This window comes from Gymnoscopelus braueri (assembly GCF_963280865.1).
Source record: "Gymnoscopelus braueri genome assembly, chromosome: 10".
Classification (NCBI taxonomy): Eukaryota; Metazoa; Chordata; class Actinopteri; order Myctophiformes; family Myctophidae; genus Gymnoscopelus; species Gymnoscopelus braueri.
Genome location: NC_137611.1, coordinates 40,450,501 through 40,464,986, shown reverse-complemented (window position 1 = coordinate 40,464,986; position 14,486 = coordinate 40,450,501). Strand labels below are relative to the sequence as shown.

At 41.4% G+C, this 14,486-nt stretch overlaps 1 protein-coding gene across 1 annotated transcript; it reads left to right on the top strand.

The window, feature by feature from the left end:
• The first annotated feature begins 2,087 nt into the window (after positions 1 to 2,087).
• On the top strand, positions 2,088 to 13,688 carry gtpbp4 (GTP binding protein 4). Its single transcript, XM_080440490.1, has 17 exons — positions 2,088 to 2,186; positions 3,414 to 3,584; positions 4,048 to 4,151; positions 4,275 to 4,411; positions 4,982 to 5,082; positions 6,118 to 6,210; positions 6,581 to 6,772; positions 6,940 to 7,005; positions 7,734 to 7,823; positions 8,336 to 8,446; positions 9,234 to 9,311; positions 9,899 to 9,950; positions 10,188 to 10,288; positions 10,973 to 11,170; positions 11,437 to 11,502; positions 12,225 to 12,371; positions 12,789 to 13,688. Exons 1-17 carry the CDS (start codon positions 2,139 to 2,141, stop codon positions 12,939 to 12,941), a joined length of 1,908 nt encoding a protein of 635 aa, XP_080296616.1. The 5' UTR covers positions 2,088 to 2,138; the 3' UTR covers positions 12,942 to 13,688.
• Positions 13,689 to 14,486: the final 798 nt, after the last annotated feature.

The following is a 14,486-nucleotide window of genomic DNA, read 5'->3' as shown; positions in this document are numbered from 1 at the left end:
AGAATGAACTGAAAGTGATTCATTTTACATTACTTAAAGAACGTTAGCGCTCTCCACTGGTGAAAACGAGTTATTTTCCCTTCATGCCTTGGCTAGCGATGCCCTCAGTACAATAATTAGGCTAGTGTTGCCAGATTTTGCGAGAGAAATAAGCAACCAGGTCTACGAAAACAAGCCCAAAAGAAGCGACTGTAGGCCACATAAGCACTTTAAACTTATGTGCATCGGTTATTTGAAAATAGCCAATCTACAAGCTCACAACGCGTCGCATTGCGACTTGTTGTGAGCTTAAACAATCCCCAAAAGCAACTTTACATAAAAAACAAGCCCAAAATCGCTTATAATAAGCGGACATGGCAACCCTGGGGGCCTAATGCGCTGTGCTTTAAACCTGAACGTCAACCGCTGTGACGTCACCACGGCGTGCGTCGGGCACGCTGTGCTTAAACCTGAACGGCAGAACGTCAACCGATGTGACGTCACCACGGCGTGCGTCACTCTCATTGGTCCAAACTGACAACTGCCAAGTTCAAAAACAAACTAACACACAGGTGCTCTTTAACGTGCCAATCTCCGCTCCCTTTAGCTACGTGCTAAGCTAACCATATTAACAACCGAGCAACGGCCGCTGTAACGTTTTGAAATTATTACGTTTTTTATGTGAGGTATTACTAATATCCACATAAACGTAATACTTTCAAAACGTTACAGGGGCCGTTGCTCGGTTTAACTTCCGGGTTTCAGGAAAGTCCGTTGTCTTGGTTTTAAGTAGTCCGGTCCGGATGTATAAATTAACACCAGCATCAGTTGACAACGTGATTATTTACAGTAGCTAGCCTGTCCTGAACGGACGCTAGCAACAAAACAAGGCAGCAAGCTGCCAAAAACACGATCAAAACCGTCTCCCAGATTGATTCAAATGATTAACTGAAAGATATGGTGCTGTGTGGCCTCAGACTCAGAGGCTAAATTTGCTTGTATAAAATGTAACCACTAACCCTAAAACACAAAAACACACAGAAACCACGTATAAACGAAACCTAATTTAAAAAATAACTAAAATATATTTGTACCTGCATGATGTAACCAAAAAGTTCCCAGGCCTAGTGAACGTGGATTGATTCCCAAGCTTGGAGCACCCTCTGCTGGCAAAACGAGCCGTTGTATCGTCCAGTTGAAGTGGACGGTGCGTGTCGCTGGTCTGTGCTCTGTGGCTCCTGCTGCAGGCGCGTCTGCTCCACTGCACCTCAACGTGCTTGGACCCGCCTTTCATACCCCCCACACCCGAGCTCGTGATTGGTTGAGAGGCTGGCACGCGCGTCACGCTCATTGGTCCAAAACGCGCAAACTGAAAAACACACAGGTGCACTCGCGTGTCTATGACGCGTGCCGATCCCAACTAGCGCACTGTCCATAGTAACCACCATAGCAACCAGCAACGGCTGCTGAAACACTTTGAAAGTATTACTTTTATAACAGAATATGGATATTAAACTGACATTAACATGTAGATGTAGTCTACTAATCTGTGTTGTTTAAGAGGACTTTTTTTTTTTTTTTTACATGGTTACGTTTGTAAGCACTGAAGTAAAACAGACCTGTAGGCCTATGTTTTGATTTAATGATAGGGTAAGCATTATGAAATTAAGAAAATAATGTATGATAAATCAAACTCTCAGTATGTGAATAACCAGAATGTATAGGCCATAGTAAAAAAAAAAAAGAAGAAAAAAAAAGATCAGTCTTTTAACATTACACAGGTACAGAAATGCCAAGGGCATTTTGAGTTCATGCTTATTCACTTCTCTCTGTAAATTAAATTAAGTTAACCAGTTGAACCTAAGCAAAAATAGCAGATCTACAAGCTTACACGAAGCGTTGTGAGCCCTGAGTGGAAAAAAAGAGCGCACCAAGAACAGATATCATGCAACTCAGGTCTGTTTTGATAGAGGGTTTACTGTCTGTATATTTTCCAGACCTTGCTTTTCCAAAGATGCAGTGTCCCACACATTTCCACCAGGAGGCAGTGTAGCGAAAACCTTCCCCCCAGCCCACTCTCTCAGCAGCACCTCTTCCGGTCTGAACAACGTTCCATCCTTTCCCCTAGTGCCGTCAGCGGACCACACTGTGCTGACAAAATGGCACTTTATAACTTTAAGAAGATTATGGTGGTTCCCACCGCAAAGGTACGTTTTTCGCTCACATTCATGTTTCGTAAACGGTCGGAGATGATACCGCTGCGTTGGTTTTATCATTTGAAGGTTCTTTAAAGCAGTTTAAAGGCCAGTGAGTTGTCAGAGCTCAGCTGAGCTGAGACACGTGTTGTGGTAGCATTGCGTGCTGTGGAAAACACACACATTACACATACATATCAGTGTGTTGATGTGAACCAACATTTAAAGATGTCGGACGATACTGAAGAAGGTAGTTAGGACTATCCAATGGTGTTCATGGCAGTGACAGATAAGATAAGTAAAGTAAAGTTAGAGCTAGGTGTAGCTCTGATCTAGAGCACTGGTTCCCAAACAGTGGGTTGGGACCCATTTGTGGGTCGCGGATCCATTTTTGTGGGTCGCGAGTCATTATTTCAAGATTTTTAAAAGATCTCCACATGAAAATTTCGAAAACAAATTCAAACATTTTTGAAAAATGTAGTGAATAAAATTAAAATCTAAGAAATTACCCAAATTCGAAAACAAATGTTTAAGAAATAGTGAACATAGCATATTTGCGAGCTTGCGACGCGTTGAGAGCTTTTACATCTGCTATTTTCACTAATTTGAGTACTGGGCAAACGTCTAATTTCTCTACTGGGTTTTGAGCTAAAAAGTTTGGGAACCACTGATCTAGAGCGTTAGCGAATCCTCCTTCTGGACCAGTGCTAAGCCAAAGTGTAACTTCAAAGTAGTGGCCTTCTGTCTGAATATTCACCACACTGAGTGGGGGAACAGTGACTTTTGACTGTGTTGTAATGGGCTAGGCTCAATTTTTAATGTTCGATTGTGTGTTGTTGTTGAATTGATCTTGTGTCTATAATAATAGCTAATAACACACACACACACCAGCAAAGCTCCTGTGGCATGCTAACTGAAAACGTATTCAAACATTTTAGATACTCAACATTGTGTTCCAAGTCCAACTGGGTTCCAGTATTGGTATACAGATTGTACATTGAATTAAAGTCTTTTTGACACCAATTTTGGCTGCCACAGCTGTCTGTTGTCCACTTATGAGCTCACTCCTATGCTTGCAAAATGTTGGAAAGGTGTGAACTTTACAGATGTAATCTATTTTAAGATTAACTGTACCTCTGACCATGACACCAAGTTGTACCTGTTCAGCATTGCTAGTTGTTTACGGGGGCAACAAGCGTTATTGTCACCCATCTAATGCTGCTCTCCTTCCCCATACAGGATTTCATCGACTTGACTTTATCTAAAACGCAGCGGAAGACTCCCACAGTGGTACACAAACATTACCAGATCCATCGCATTCGACACTTCTACATGCGCAAAGTCAAATACACACAGCAGAACTACCATGACAGACTCAGCCAGATCCTCACCGACTTCCCCAAGCTGGATGTAAGTTAAATAAACAAACTCTACCTCTCTCCCGTTTCTACCTTTCCTGTGGCTGTGAGTGATTAAGGCCTATAAAAATGAATTGAACTCCACTTTCAGTTGTCCCTCATATGCTGTAGCAAGGACTTAAGGTTCGTTGTTGGATTCAAGAATAACGTCTGGGTGCTATGGTCATAACAAACAAAACAAAAGGGTCTGCATGCTGACAAAATCAACAAAGAGGCTCTCAAGAGGCGCTTATATTATTTCAATTTCTTTGCATCTTGCAGCTGAAAATAGCTGCAGGCTTTTACTTGTTTAAATACAAGTACAGACATTTATTTTGGATATATTGTACATGTTTCTTACATGGATTTAATCTTTACATGGTTGTAAGCACATGATGTAGTGTGTGTGTTGCCTCACTTGCCTGTGCAACATTTGGTTAAGAAATTACTCATACAGGTGTTTTCTTTTTCTTCAGGATATCCATCCATTCTATGCCGACTTGATGAACGTGTTGTATGATAAAGATCATTACAAACTGGCTTTGGGTCAGATTAACATTGCCAAGAATTTGATTGACAAGTAAGTGTGTGTGTGTAAAATGTTTTAAATGTGACTTGAAAAAAGTAGTATTATTTATTCAAAGATGTTTTGCTTTATTTTAGTGTGAGTTGAATTTTTCTCATGCCACTAATTTCTCTTCAGTGTGGCCAAAGACTATGTTCGTCTGATGAAGTACGGAGACTCTCTGTACCGCTGTAAACAGCTGAAGAGGGCAGCCCTTGGTCGCATGTGCACCATCCTCAAACGACAGAAGCAGAGCCTGGAGTACCTGGAACAAGGTATTGTTAATAATGATACATTTGATTTGTAACATACTTTACTTTTTTACAAATCTCAAAGTGCTACAGTGTTTAAAAACAGTGGTATAAAAAAGGCAAACACATAAGACCCTACTTGTACTTAGATACAAAGTAGATTACAACTAATTAGATTTAAGGCATAGAAAAAGACCTAAGGGGAAGAAACCTAAGAATGCTTTTTAAAAAAGGTATGTTTTAGTCCATTTTTCAAAGCGTCGGTAGACTGGGGCTCTCAAGTGGTCGGGGAGGGCACTCCACAGACGTGGAGCTGAAGGCATGTTACTATGCATGTGTTTGTGTATTGTTGTCACAGAGTGTGACATGTGTATAGCTTACTGTATAGCTTTAGTTTGTCTTGATGATGTGTCCATCAGGTTGTTTTATTTTACTTATGCATACTTATTGTATGCATATTCATTATCACTTATTATCACTATCTATCTATTGTACAGATTTGTTATATTTTCTTGTCCTGAAAATTCAGTTTTTGTTTCTTTTGAGGAGGCATTTAAAGTAACCTTCCTCCCTCGCTGTGTTCTTTTTTTTCAGTCCGTCAGCATCTGTCACGTCTGCCTTCCATTGACCCAAACACCAGAACCCTTCTGCTTTGTGGTTACCCAAATGTCGGCAAGTCCAGCTTCATCAACAAGGTATGCGGACATATTGGAATATGTGTTGACGTGATTCACAGACTGGGGTCCCTAGGATACAGTAGAAACTTTTCATAATGTATGTGGCACTTCTTTATTAGCTATTGATTGTGTCTACACATGCTACAGTACATTGCCCTACACACAGAGGCACACTCTTATGCTACAAATGTTCAGGGGAAGGGTCCAGCCTAAATGTGTAGGCTGTCTAAATGATACACTGTTCAGTGGCATCATAATCATCTGCGTAAACAACGGCAGCCATGCTTTGCTGGCACATTGCAACTCGGACATGCAAAGGATAAAAGAAAGTCTATGATGTCATAATAACACCACACACACTGTAGCGAGCAGCCTTCTACCCAGAGAGACAGGACAGGTCTGTCTTGTCCCCTCTCAGCCCTAACCAGTTTGCATGCCTGTTATTGGTGATAATTAATATCACTGTGTCCATTTAGAGACGAGCCTCCTGTAACCTGGTAATCTTGATAAATACTTAGAAACTGCTTCACAAGAACATTATTATGTAAGCTATTGACTGGGAAAATATAAAGAAAATCGACACGCATAGATTATCAACTACACATGGCACTGGTGTGTCTTCTCTCCATTGTTATGCATGTCATTTCTTTTATTTTGTATTTAATTTATTAACACAGCAGTGTTGTACTTAGAGGTGAAGGTGAAAGATGGTTAAGTCCAATCAGCCAAAGGGGACAGCAACCCCAGACAGTGACTCCCACTCAACACTAGCCAAAACAGAAGTGGCTGACAGCAGAATAGCATGGGGGTAGATTTAAAGTGAATACGTTAACGCGCATGTGACGTGGCTTTGTGCGTTGATTAAAATATTTATACATAAAAAATTAAGCATCCGAATATTGAAATTATGTTTGTGCCGGACTAGTATTGGAATATTCAGGGCCACACTTTGGGATGGCAATAATTGCATAACTTCTATCGGTGATTGCCTTTTGTGGACAGCTATATAATTAACTTTTAACACTCTAACATGGTGTGAAATGCTTTCCTCAGGTCACCAGGGCTGATGTTGACGTGCAGCCCTATGCTTTCACCACCAAGTCCTTGTTTGTGGGCCACATGGACTACAAGTATCTTCGCTGGCAGGTAACATGCTGCTTATTACTCAGCAAAATCATAGTGCATTTGGTTCCATTTGTTCACTCTTCTGGCTAAATGAATACTATGGGAGTGCTGAATGAACTGTTGTTGTAATGAGGCTGTCTTTCTAAGTGTACAGTGTATTGCTGTCTGCATATTTGTCCACCAGAGGGTGCACACCTTTTTAGGTTGCGTTTTTCACTTTAGTGCAACAAATGAAATAGTGAAGTAGGAAAAAACACAGAGAGGACACATTTAGGATTAACATTGCGTTCAGGTGACTGGCAATGATTGTTCAAGAGAGGCCGCACTTTATTGACCTGGTGGGGAGTTCAGTTGACTTTATTTTTTCTAAACACTATGCATGTGTCTCCAGGTTGTGGACACGCCCGGCATCCTGGACCACCCTCTGGAGGAGAGGAACACCATTGAGATGCAGGCCATCACGGCACTGGCCCACCTGCGCGCAGCCGTGCTGTACGTCATGGATGTGTCGGAGCAGTGCGGTAACACGCTACCTCAGCAGCTGGAGCTCTTCAACAGCATCAGACCCCTCTTCGCTAACAAGGTGAGACATCACACTCAGTACCTGATTGTTGTCAAGTAGTTGGCACGCTTAACCACTTACCACAACTAATCACAACCTCACGGGTGAGTGTTTACTGCAAAATGCTAATGTTTCAAGATAGGACTGATATCTGAAAGTGAAAACCTGCTGTTGTCTTGTTCCGCCAGCCTCTGCTTGTTATCGCCAACAAATGTGATGTGAAGAAGATCAGTGAGCTGACTGAGGAGGACCAGGTTAGTAGTTTCATTCTAAGGCCCCAAATCTGCTGTAGGGTGACTGTCCACATTAACAAACTAGAATAAACACAATAGCCTTGGGTCGGTATAATTTTCTTTTCATACCATAATACCTTTTTGACATATTTCTGGGGTATACGGTGTGTGACAGTTATTTGTGTTAAAAATTATTATAAACAATGTTATTTCTTTTTTCATTTTCATTGTTTTGTTTTGTATAACGTTTCCGTGTCAGATACCAACACAATGGCATGCTGAACAGAGATGATATTTTGTAGTTGGAAGAGGTCATCTCAAAGGGTGCGGTTACTTGGCTACTCAGTTTAGATCAAGCTGCCCTCTGTTGATGCATTCTGTGCACTACAATAACAATACAGAAACACTACTATTAGAAAGAGGAGTGGCAGTTGAATAGAAAGAGGAGTGACGCTATTGAAGATCATACTGTTGGGATACCACCCAAGCCTAGTGCACAGGCTCCCACTAGAGATTCAATGTTATTTCAATTTTCTCTGTGAGCTGAGAGAAAAGAATATCATATGTATTGGTAACTAGTACCTCATTACCTGTAAGTTAGACGTTTCCCCTCTTTACTTCGAGCAAGGCTGAACTTTGTTCACAGCAGTCGGCATTGTCTGATCCCCTCAAAATGATTTTGTGTTTTCATCTGCGATACTGACATGTCCAAAGGTTATGACACTCAACATGTCCTTTTATTTTGGCAGAAAATCTTTGCAGACCTCTTGGCCGAAGGTATCCCTGTTATTGAGACCAGCACCCTGACAGAGGAGGGGGTGATGAAGGTGAAGACAGAGGTAAGGTCATTAGACATTAGAGTTGGAGTAAGTACCGGTAATGTTGTGTGTTATGTTTGAGTGTTGTACAGTAAACCACACTTGCTTTTATTTGCTTCAAGACATTGAGCATATGGGATAAGAAACGTGTACAATCTCAGTGAGTTAAGTTATAATTTATTAATCCCTTATTGATCCCCTGGTGGAGATAATGCGTTCCGCTCTGTCTATCTCTGCCTGCAGCGAATCTTGCATATTACTAGGTTGATCAGTGTCATATTTATTTTGCACGCTGACAGCAGGTTAAGGTTAATTCTCTGCCATTTTTTAAGTCTGTCAATGACAACTATGTAATTTTCTTGAATTCAGAATCGAATTCAATCATCCGCAATGGGATAAGTATCCCAGTATATTTGAGGGCATTTAAAACTTAGATTAGATATATTAGATATGTCACAATGCATTCTTTCCTATATAGGGGTCTTGATGATAAATATTTTCTATAATCTAACATGCGTCTCTCTGTTCCGCAGGCATGTGACAAGCTCCTTGCCCACCGTGTTGACAACAAGATGAGAGGGAAGAAGGTCCACGATGTTCTCAACAGACTCCACCTGGCCGTGCCCTCCAAGAGAGACGAGAAGGTAACACACCCTCTGTTCTGTCTCCAAAGGACTGCTTGTGAGGTGTCGTCAGACTCACGTTGTTGAAACCTGGGCCTTGCCCACGCCTGGCTTTTGGAATGTCTCTGAAAAGAACCTTGTGGTTCTGGCACAACATCACATATTACCAATGGGCATGGAGTAATCAGGAAGACTGAAGAAGCAAAGGATTTCAGCCACACTTGCAGCTCTCGACAGGAGAACACATTTTACCATGTGACCCTAATATAGGCCACAGGCAGAAATGTTTTGGTTTTAAAATTATCCCTTCCCAGACCATACTCTTGAATCATACCCACTTCTGTTTTTTGGAATGTCTGAAGAGGGCCATCAGACTCAGCTCGGAGCCAGCGATTTGTCAGTTTAAAAAATATTAAATTGAACCTTTTTCCAGAAGGGGTCGCAACAACACTAAAATTCAGGCCCTGAATGCAGTAGTTTAGGGAGCACTTAAATGTCACCCAAAGCCAAAATTGTGATCAAGATAATATTTAGATTAATTGTGCAGCCCATGTATGGTGACAATATGTCTGAATTCTGTGAGCGACAATGCAGAACCGCGCTGCTCACAGGCTGTGTGCATGCTCTGACATGTTAACATGAGCATCACATGCATCCTGCACAAACTGTGATGCTCATGTGTGATGGAGTTCCTCAAAAGCTTAACCTTTAGTGCCATAACCAGAATGGTTGCCATTACTTTTTCTTCTGGTGTTATGCCATTAATCTCAGAGAGGTCATTTCTCATGTCTTTTTGTTTTCTTATCAGCCGAGGCCGCCATTCATCCCAGAGGGAGCCATGAATCGCAAGAAAGCTATGGAGGTGGACGCACCCAAACGCAAACTGGTACGTAATGCTCCTTAACTGATACAGAATCGAAGTTCACCGTTAAATGACACTTGAAATCCAGTAGCACAAAACCTAAGGTTATAGGGCTGTACAACAATGAAATGTCAATAAAGTTTATGGATATTGCTATAACACATTTTATGAATACTGTTTTGAACTCTGCTTAGTTTAGCTAAAGAGCTACTTGTCTTACTCAGGAGAAGTATCTTTGTCCTGTGATTAAAATTGAGTGTGTTTGCGCTTCCCTGCATCTCATTTTCAGTCGATTCAAATCTTCCATTTAGGTTTTCATATCCTATTCATATAACAAACAAAATGTGATTTTGATCCGTAAAGCACTTGTGCTTTATTCTTGCTCTGTAAAGCACTTTGAGCTGCATTTCATGTCATGAAAGGTGCTATTCAAATAAAGTGTATTATTATTATTTGTGCAGCCCTAATTTTCAAGGCTGTAAATTCATTGCATTTGTAAGGAAATGGTACCTGACAGAGCCTATTGTAGTATGTAGAATCGGCTATAGACTTTCATTGACTAACTTTCTCTCCTTATATTCTTTTCATAAAACGAATTTCATTCTGTGTAGGAGAGAGACCTGGAGATGGAGCTTGGAGATGATTACATTCTGGACCTGCAGAGTAAGTGATGATCACTGTATTAATTTGTAACACTTCAGCTTAATCTCTATCAATCCGCACTATTAGCCGTGCATTGTTTACATTTTCCTCTTCTGATTGTGTTTGTCCTCACTGAACTGTGTCCATTTAACTCTGAGAGTGTGCAAATGTAACACTCTGAGTGAATTAAAACTGTGTAGAAGGCAAACGCTAGTCTGTACAGTACCGTCACCTGCTTACCGCATTGTTTGTTTGCAGAATACTGGGATCTCATGAACGCAGAAGAGAAACAGGATAAGATTCCTGAGATCTGGGAGGGTCATAATATTGCTGATTACATCGACCCTGACATCATGACGGTGAGCACGAGAAAAACCACAGAACTCCTCTACATCACTATACTGTTGTGTGGTGATGTGTTAAATGGTGATCGTTAAATTACTGTGATGGTTGTTCATAGTAGGTTTGAGCTTGTAGACCTGCTATTTCCGATTACGATCATAATAATCATAATTTGTCTGGAATCTTGTCTGTGAATCTTATCGAATCGTGAGTTGGGTAGATTGTCATCACCCTGACTGATCTTTATTGCATTATCAACTGCATTCATAACTTAATTTTTTTAAATTACAAAGGCAGGCAGCTAACCCAGAGGCACCATCTTGGTTCTGTGTGTCATGGCTACACCCTAGTGGTCAAAATGGGAATTTATTTATCTATTTTCTATTCTATACCCGTTGAGAGTATGTTATGTTATCAACCAAGAGCCCAATATTTAATGATGTGAATGTGCTCTAGCACTTCATATCCTCTTTCAAATGGATTAAAATGCATTGATAATGTAACTAATTAATGGCTTCCTTGAAAATCTAACAAACCACAGTATTTTTTGGAAAATTAGTCATAGGCTAAATGTACCAGACCACCAGTATGGTTTTGTAAGGATTTTTGTTAGTTTAAGAAAAACATACTGCTTTTTACTCCCTCCGTCCTCAATCTGTTCCTGTCTCTCTCGCCCTGTCCCCTTCCTCCCCTCCATACAGAAACTGGAGGATTTGGAGAAAGAGGAGGAGTTAAAGGAGCAAGCCGGGGAGTACGACGACGAGGAGGAGAGTGAAGATGAGGAGATGCAGGAGATCCGAGCGCTGGCCAAGCAGATCCGAAGCAAGAAAGGGCTCAAGATCCTGCAATCCAAGGAGAAGGACATCCATGGGCCGCGCATGCCCAGGACCAAGACCAAGGTGACCACATGTCCGCCCTGTCTAGAAATCTCAATGTGTTTAGATCACCAAATTCTGACGGTGTACAAATGGAAAACAAATGGACCCTTAAGTGTCCTTTTGGTTCCATTTGCACACTCTTGAGTTACTGAGTGTGCAGGCCTTTAAAGGATACAAAATGATTTGTCATTTTTTACATCAATCTCTGTATAAAATAAAGCCAGGTGTAAACATTTGCTGTGCATTAAAACTTGGTAACCAACCAGTTTGTTTCTTTTTTGTTGCAGGTTGAAAGAAAGGTCCTGGAGAAGGAGATGGGTGACCTTGGTCTGGACATGACTAACAAAGATGATGTATGCAGTCCACACACTAGCACATTACTACTACATTTATATTATATTATGCCATGGCCACATAAAATAAATATTTCTGATTGATAGGTGCCGGTTGCATTGGTACTCCTCAAATATAATAAACATACTGTCACAACTGTTTGTTGGGCTAGAAATTGATTGTTTGGGGATCACAGAGTTTGTGTTTATATTAAAGTCAATTATTTTGTTAAAGTAAGTATTAAATATCTCTATAGAGTGTTTAAGTAGTAGGGGTCTCCCTGTCTCTCCAGCTCTAGTAAAAAGAAAATGAATTGTCAGGTCACCAATTTGATCCAATCAGGAGAGAGAACTCGTATAGGATTTAAAAAATGAAATTACACAAAGTAATGACACGAAGCAGTGAGTGGACACAATTGGAACTCGAACAGTCGAACAACAATCAAATTAAAGCTGATAAATGGGTACCCTCTCCTGATTGGCTGAAAATGGTAACCCGCTTGAAAATGAATTTTCTGTTAAAGAGCTGGAAAGACGGGGTGACCCCTGTTATTGAACAATCACACTAGCAATGATGACCAAAAAAATATCACTTATTTACACAAAGTAGATAAATATAACCACAGCCTTTCTTTTCTTTTATAAATGGCCATAGTACTCTTAAGGCCTCACCTTGCTGTGAATTATTGCATTTATGTAAACTAATTATTGTTATTAAATATTTTCCCTCCATCTCCTTTCAGAGCCACTATGTTGAAAATGCCCGGCGGTCTCGCAGCGTTGTTGCTAAGAAACGCAAGCGCGAGGCCTCTGCCCTGCCCCTCTCTAGAACCCGAAGTCAGAGCGCCTCCCGCCCACCTCGAGATCAGTCTGGTGTACGAGACCCCAAGGTACACACACACAGACACACACACACACACACACACACACACACACACACAGTGTAATATGATTGAATATTATTAATTACCACATAATGACCTGCAAAACCATCCAGATATACAGTGTATTTAGGAAGTCATGGGTCACTACCACTTGAGACAACGGTGTTTTCTTGTCGGTGCAACTGCATACAACTGAGCTGGTCTCGCATGTGTGTACATAAACATCCTGTTATGTGTTCAACCTATGCAAAACCATCTCCCATAGCCACAGTTAAAAGGACATTTTATCATGTCATTGATTTGACTCCCATCACTGTGTCCCATGCCACAATGCTGAAAATAATTAATACATCTTGAGTTAAGTAATCCCTGATTCCATGTTGAGAGGTAGTGGAGGCTTGACAGCTTGTTACGTTTTCTCAGATGGCGAGGGTGGCGAGGAAGATGATGAAGAAGTCCCAGAAAGTCATGAACGCGGAGGGAAGGAAAGGCGAGGGCGACCGACACATCTTCGACCTCAAACCCAAGCACCTCCTGGCAGGGAAGAGGAAATCCGGTACCAACGACCGCAGATAAACTCCCCCCAACCCAGTCTCTGGACTGTCAGGCTCTGGACTCTCACTTTGTACCAGCACACCTATGTTTTTTCATGAGCCTTTCCCTCATTCAGATCCAGCTCTTGTCCCAAGAAAGTGGAACATATTCGGCATGTTTGACATTCTTCCTGAGGGGCGTTGTATGTGTGATGTTGGGGTGTCGCCATGGAGGGCCGTGGCAACATACTACAAACAGAGCAGCGGTTCTCTGCTCTGGTCTTGGGGACACGGAGTGCATCTGATTTGCTGCCAAATCTGGGAGTTAGTTAGACCAGGGACACCAGATGAAGGCAGTGAACTAGCTGTGGAATAGAAGATTGTCTGTGTCCTCTGGGCTGGAGTTGAGACCTACTGTGCAACAGTTTCTGTGGAAAACCGCAGACCCCCGCTTCTGTTAACCGCTTAAGGCCTCTATATACTTTGTTGTACGACAACTATCGAAAATAGCCGATCTACAAATGCAGAGAGTTGTGAGCTTATAGATCTGCTATTTCCGAAATTTTCAAAACGTGATTACAGTGGTATCAAAATGTGTTATGTACTCTTAATAGTTTTGTTTCATTTTCCAATGAAACACAATGCCATCCAACTCGTAAGTGAACCAAGTAATGCTTGCCCAAGCTGCAACATGATAAAATGATTGTTGATGGATGTTTCCAGCACACCAAATTTCTTCTGCAATATGACTCAACATCTGGGAAGTCAATAAATATTAACTAAACTAAAATGACAGCTTGTGTCTCACAATATTGTCCTACAAAGGTTTGCTATTTGTGTGTTTTACAAGTCGGGGCATAACGAGAATTAAGATTTCACATGAAAATCATATTAATTGCAAGTTAACACACAAGAGAACTTGCCTTCCAGCAATACTTACAATGGGACAAATCTGGGTGCTTATGTCTCAGACAGACCATGTGGCCGTAGAGGCACAAGGACCACTGCCTTGTCTTGCATGTCTCCATTCTCTGCTCCTGTTCTCATGCCATATGACCGGTTTGACTAACTATGGACATACAGTACAGGGATCCCTGATGTGAAACTGCTGACGTGTCGATGACGTACTTGAGCATACGTGAAAGGAGTTCTATTGTACACTTATTTTGGCACTGTACAAGCTTGGCCAATCCGTGAACCTGATGGGTCAGGTTGGCCAATCAGTGAAGCCAATGCTTACAACCCCCTAAACACACAGAGATTGGGTTCGTCCTCCACAGACCCAGGGACAGACGGATACATATTCTTGTTTTATCAGTTCTCGGAAACCGTTGGTCCGATCGAATTCCCACTCAGCACTGTACACCCATCATCTGGGGGACACACCAAGTTTGAGGTCGTTCGGTCAGACACTGCCCAAGTTATGCCAGACACATACACATACACACATACAGAGGTGCTCGTTGGGAACAATATTTAAAGAGGAATTTCACATTAAAAAACAATACTGGGGATATTTTTATGTCTACTCTGGCAAGAGGGGGTGCCTGATCAAACGAATATCAAATATCTAAATACTGAAGGAACT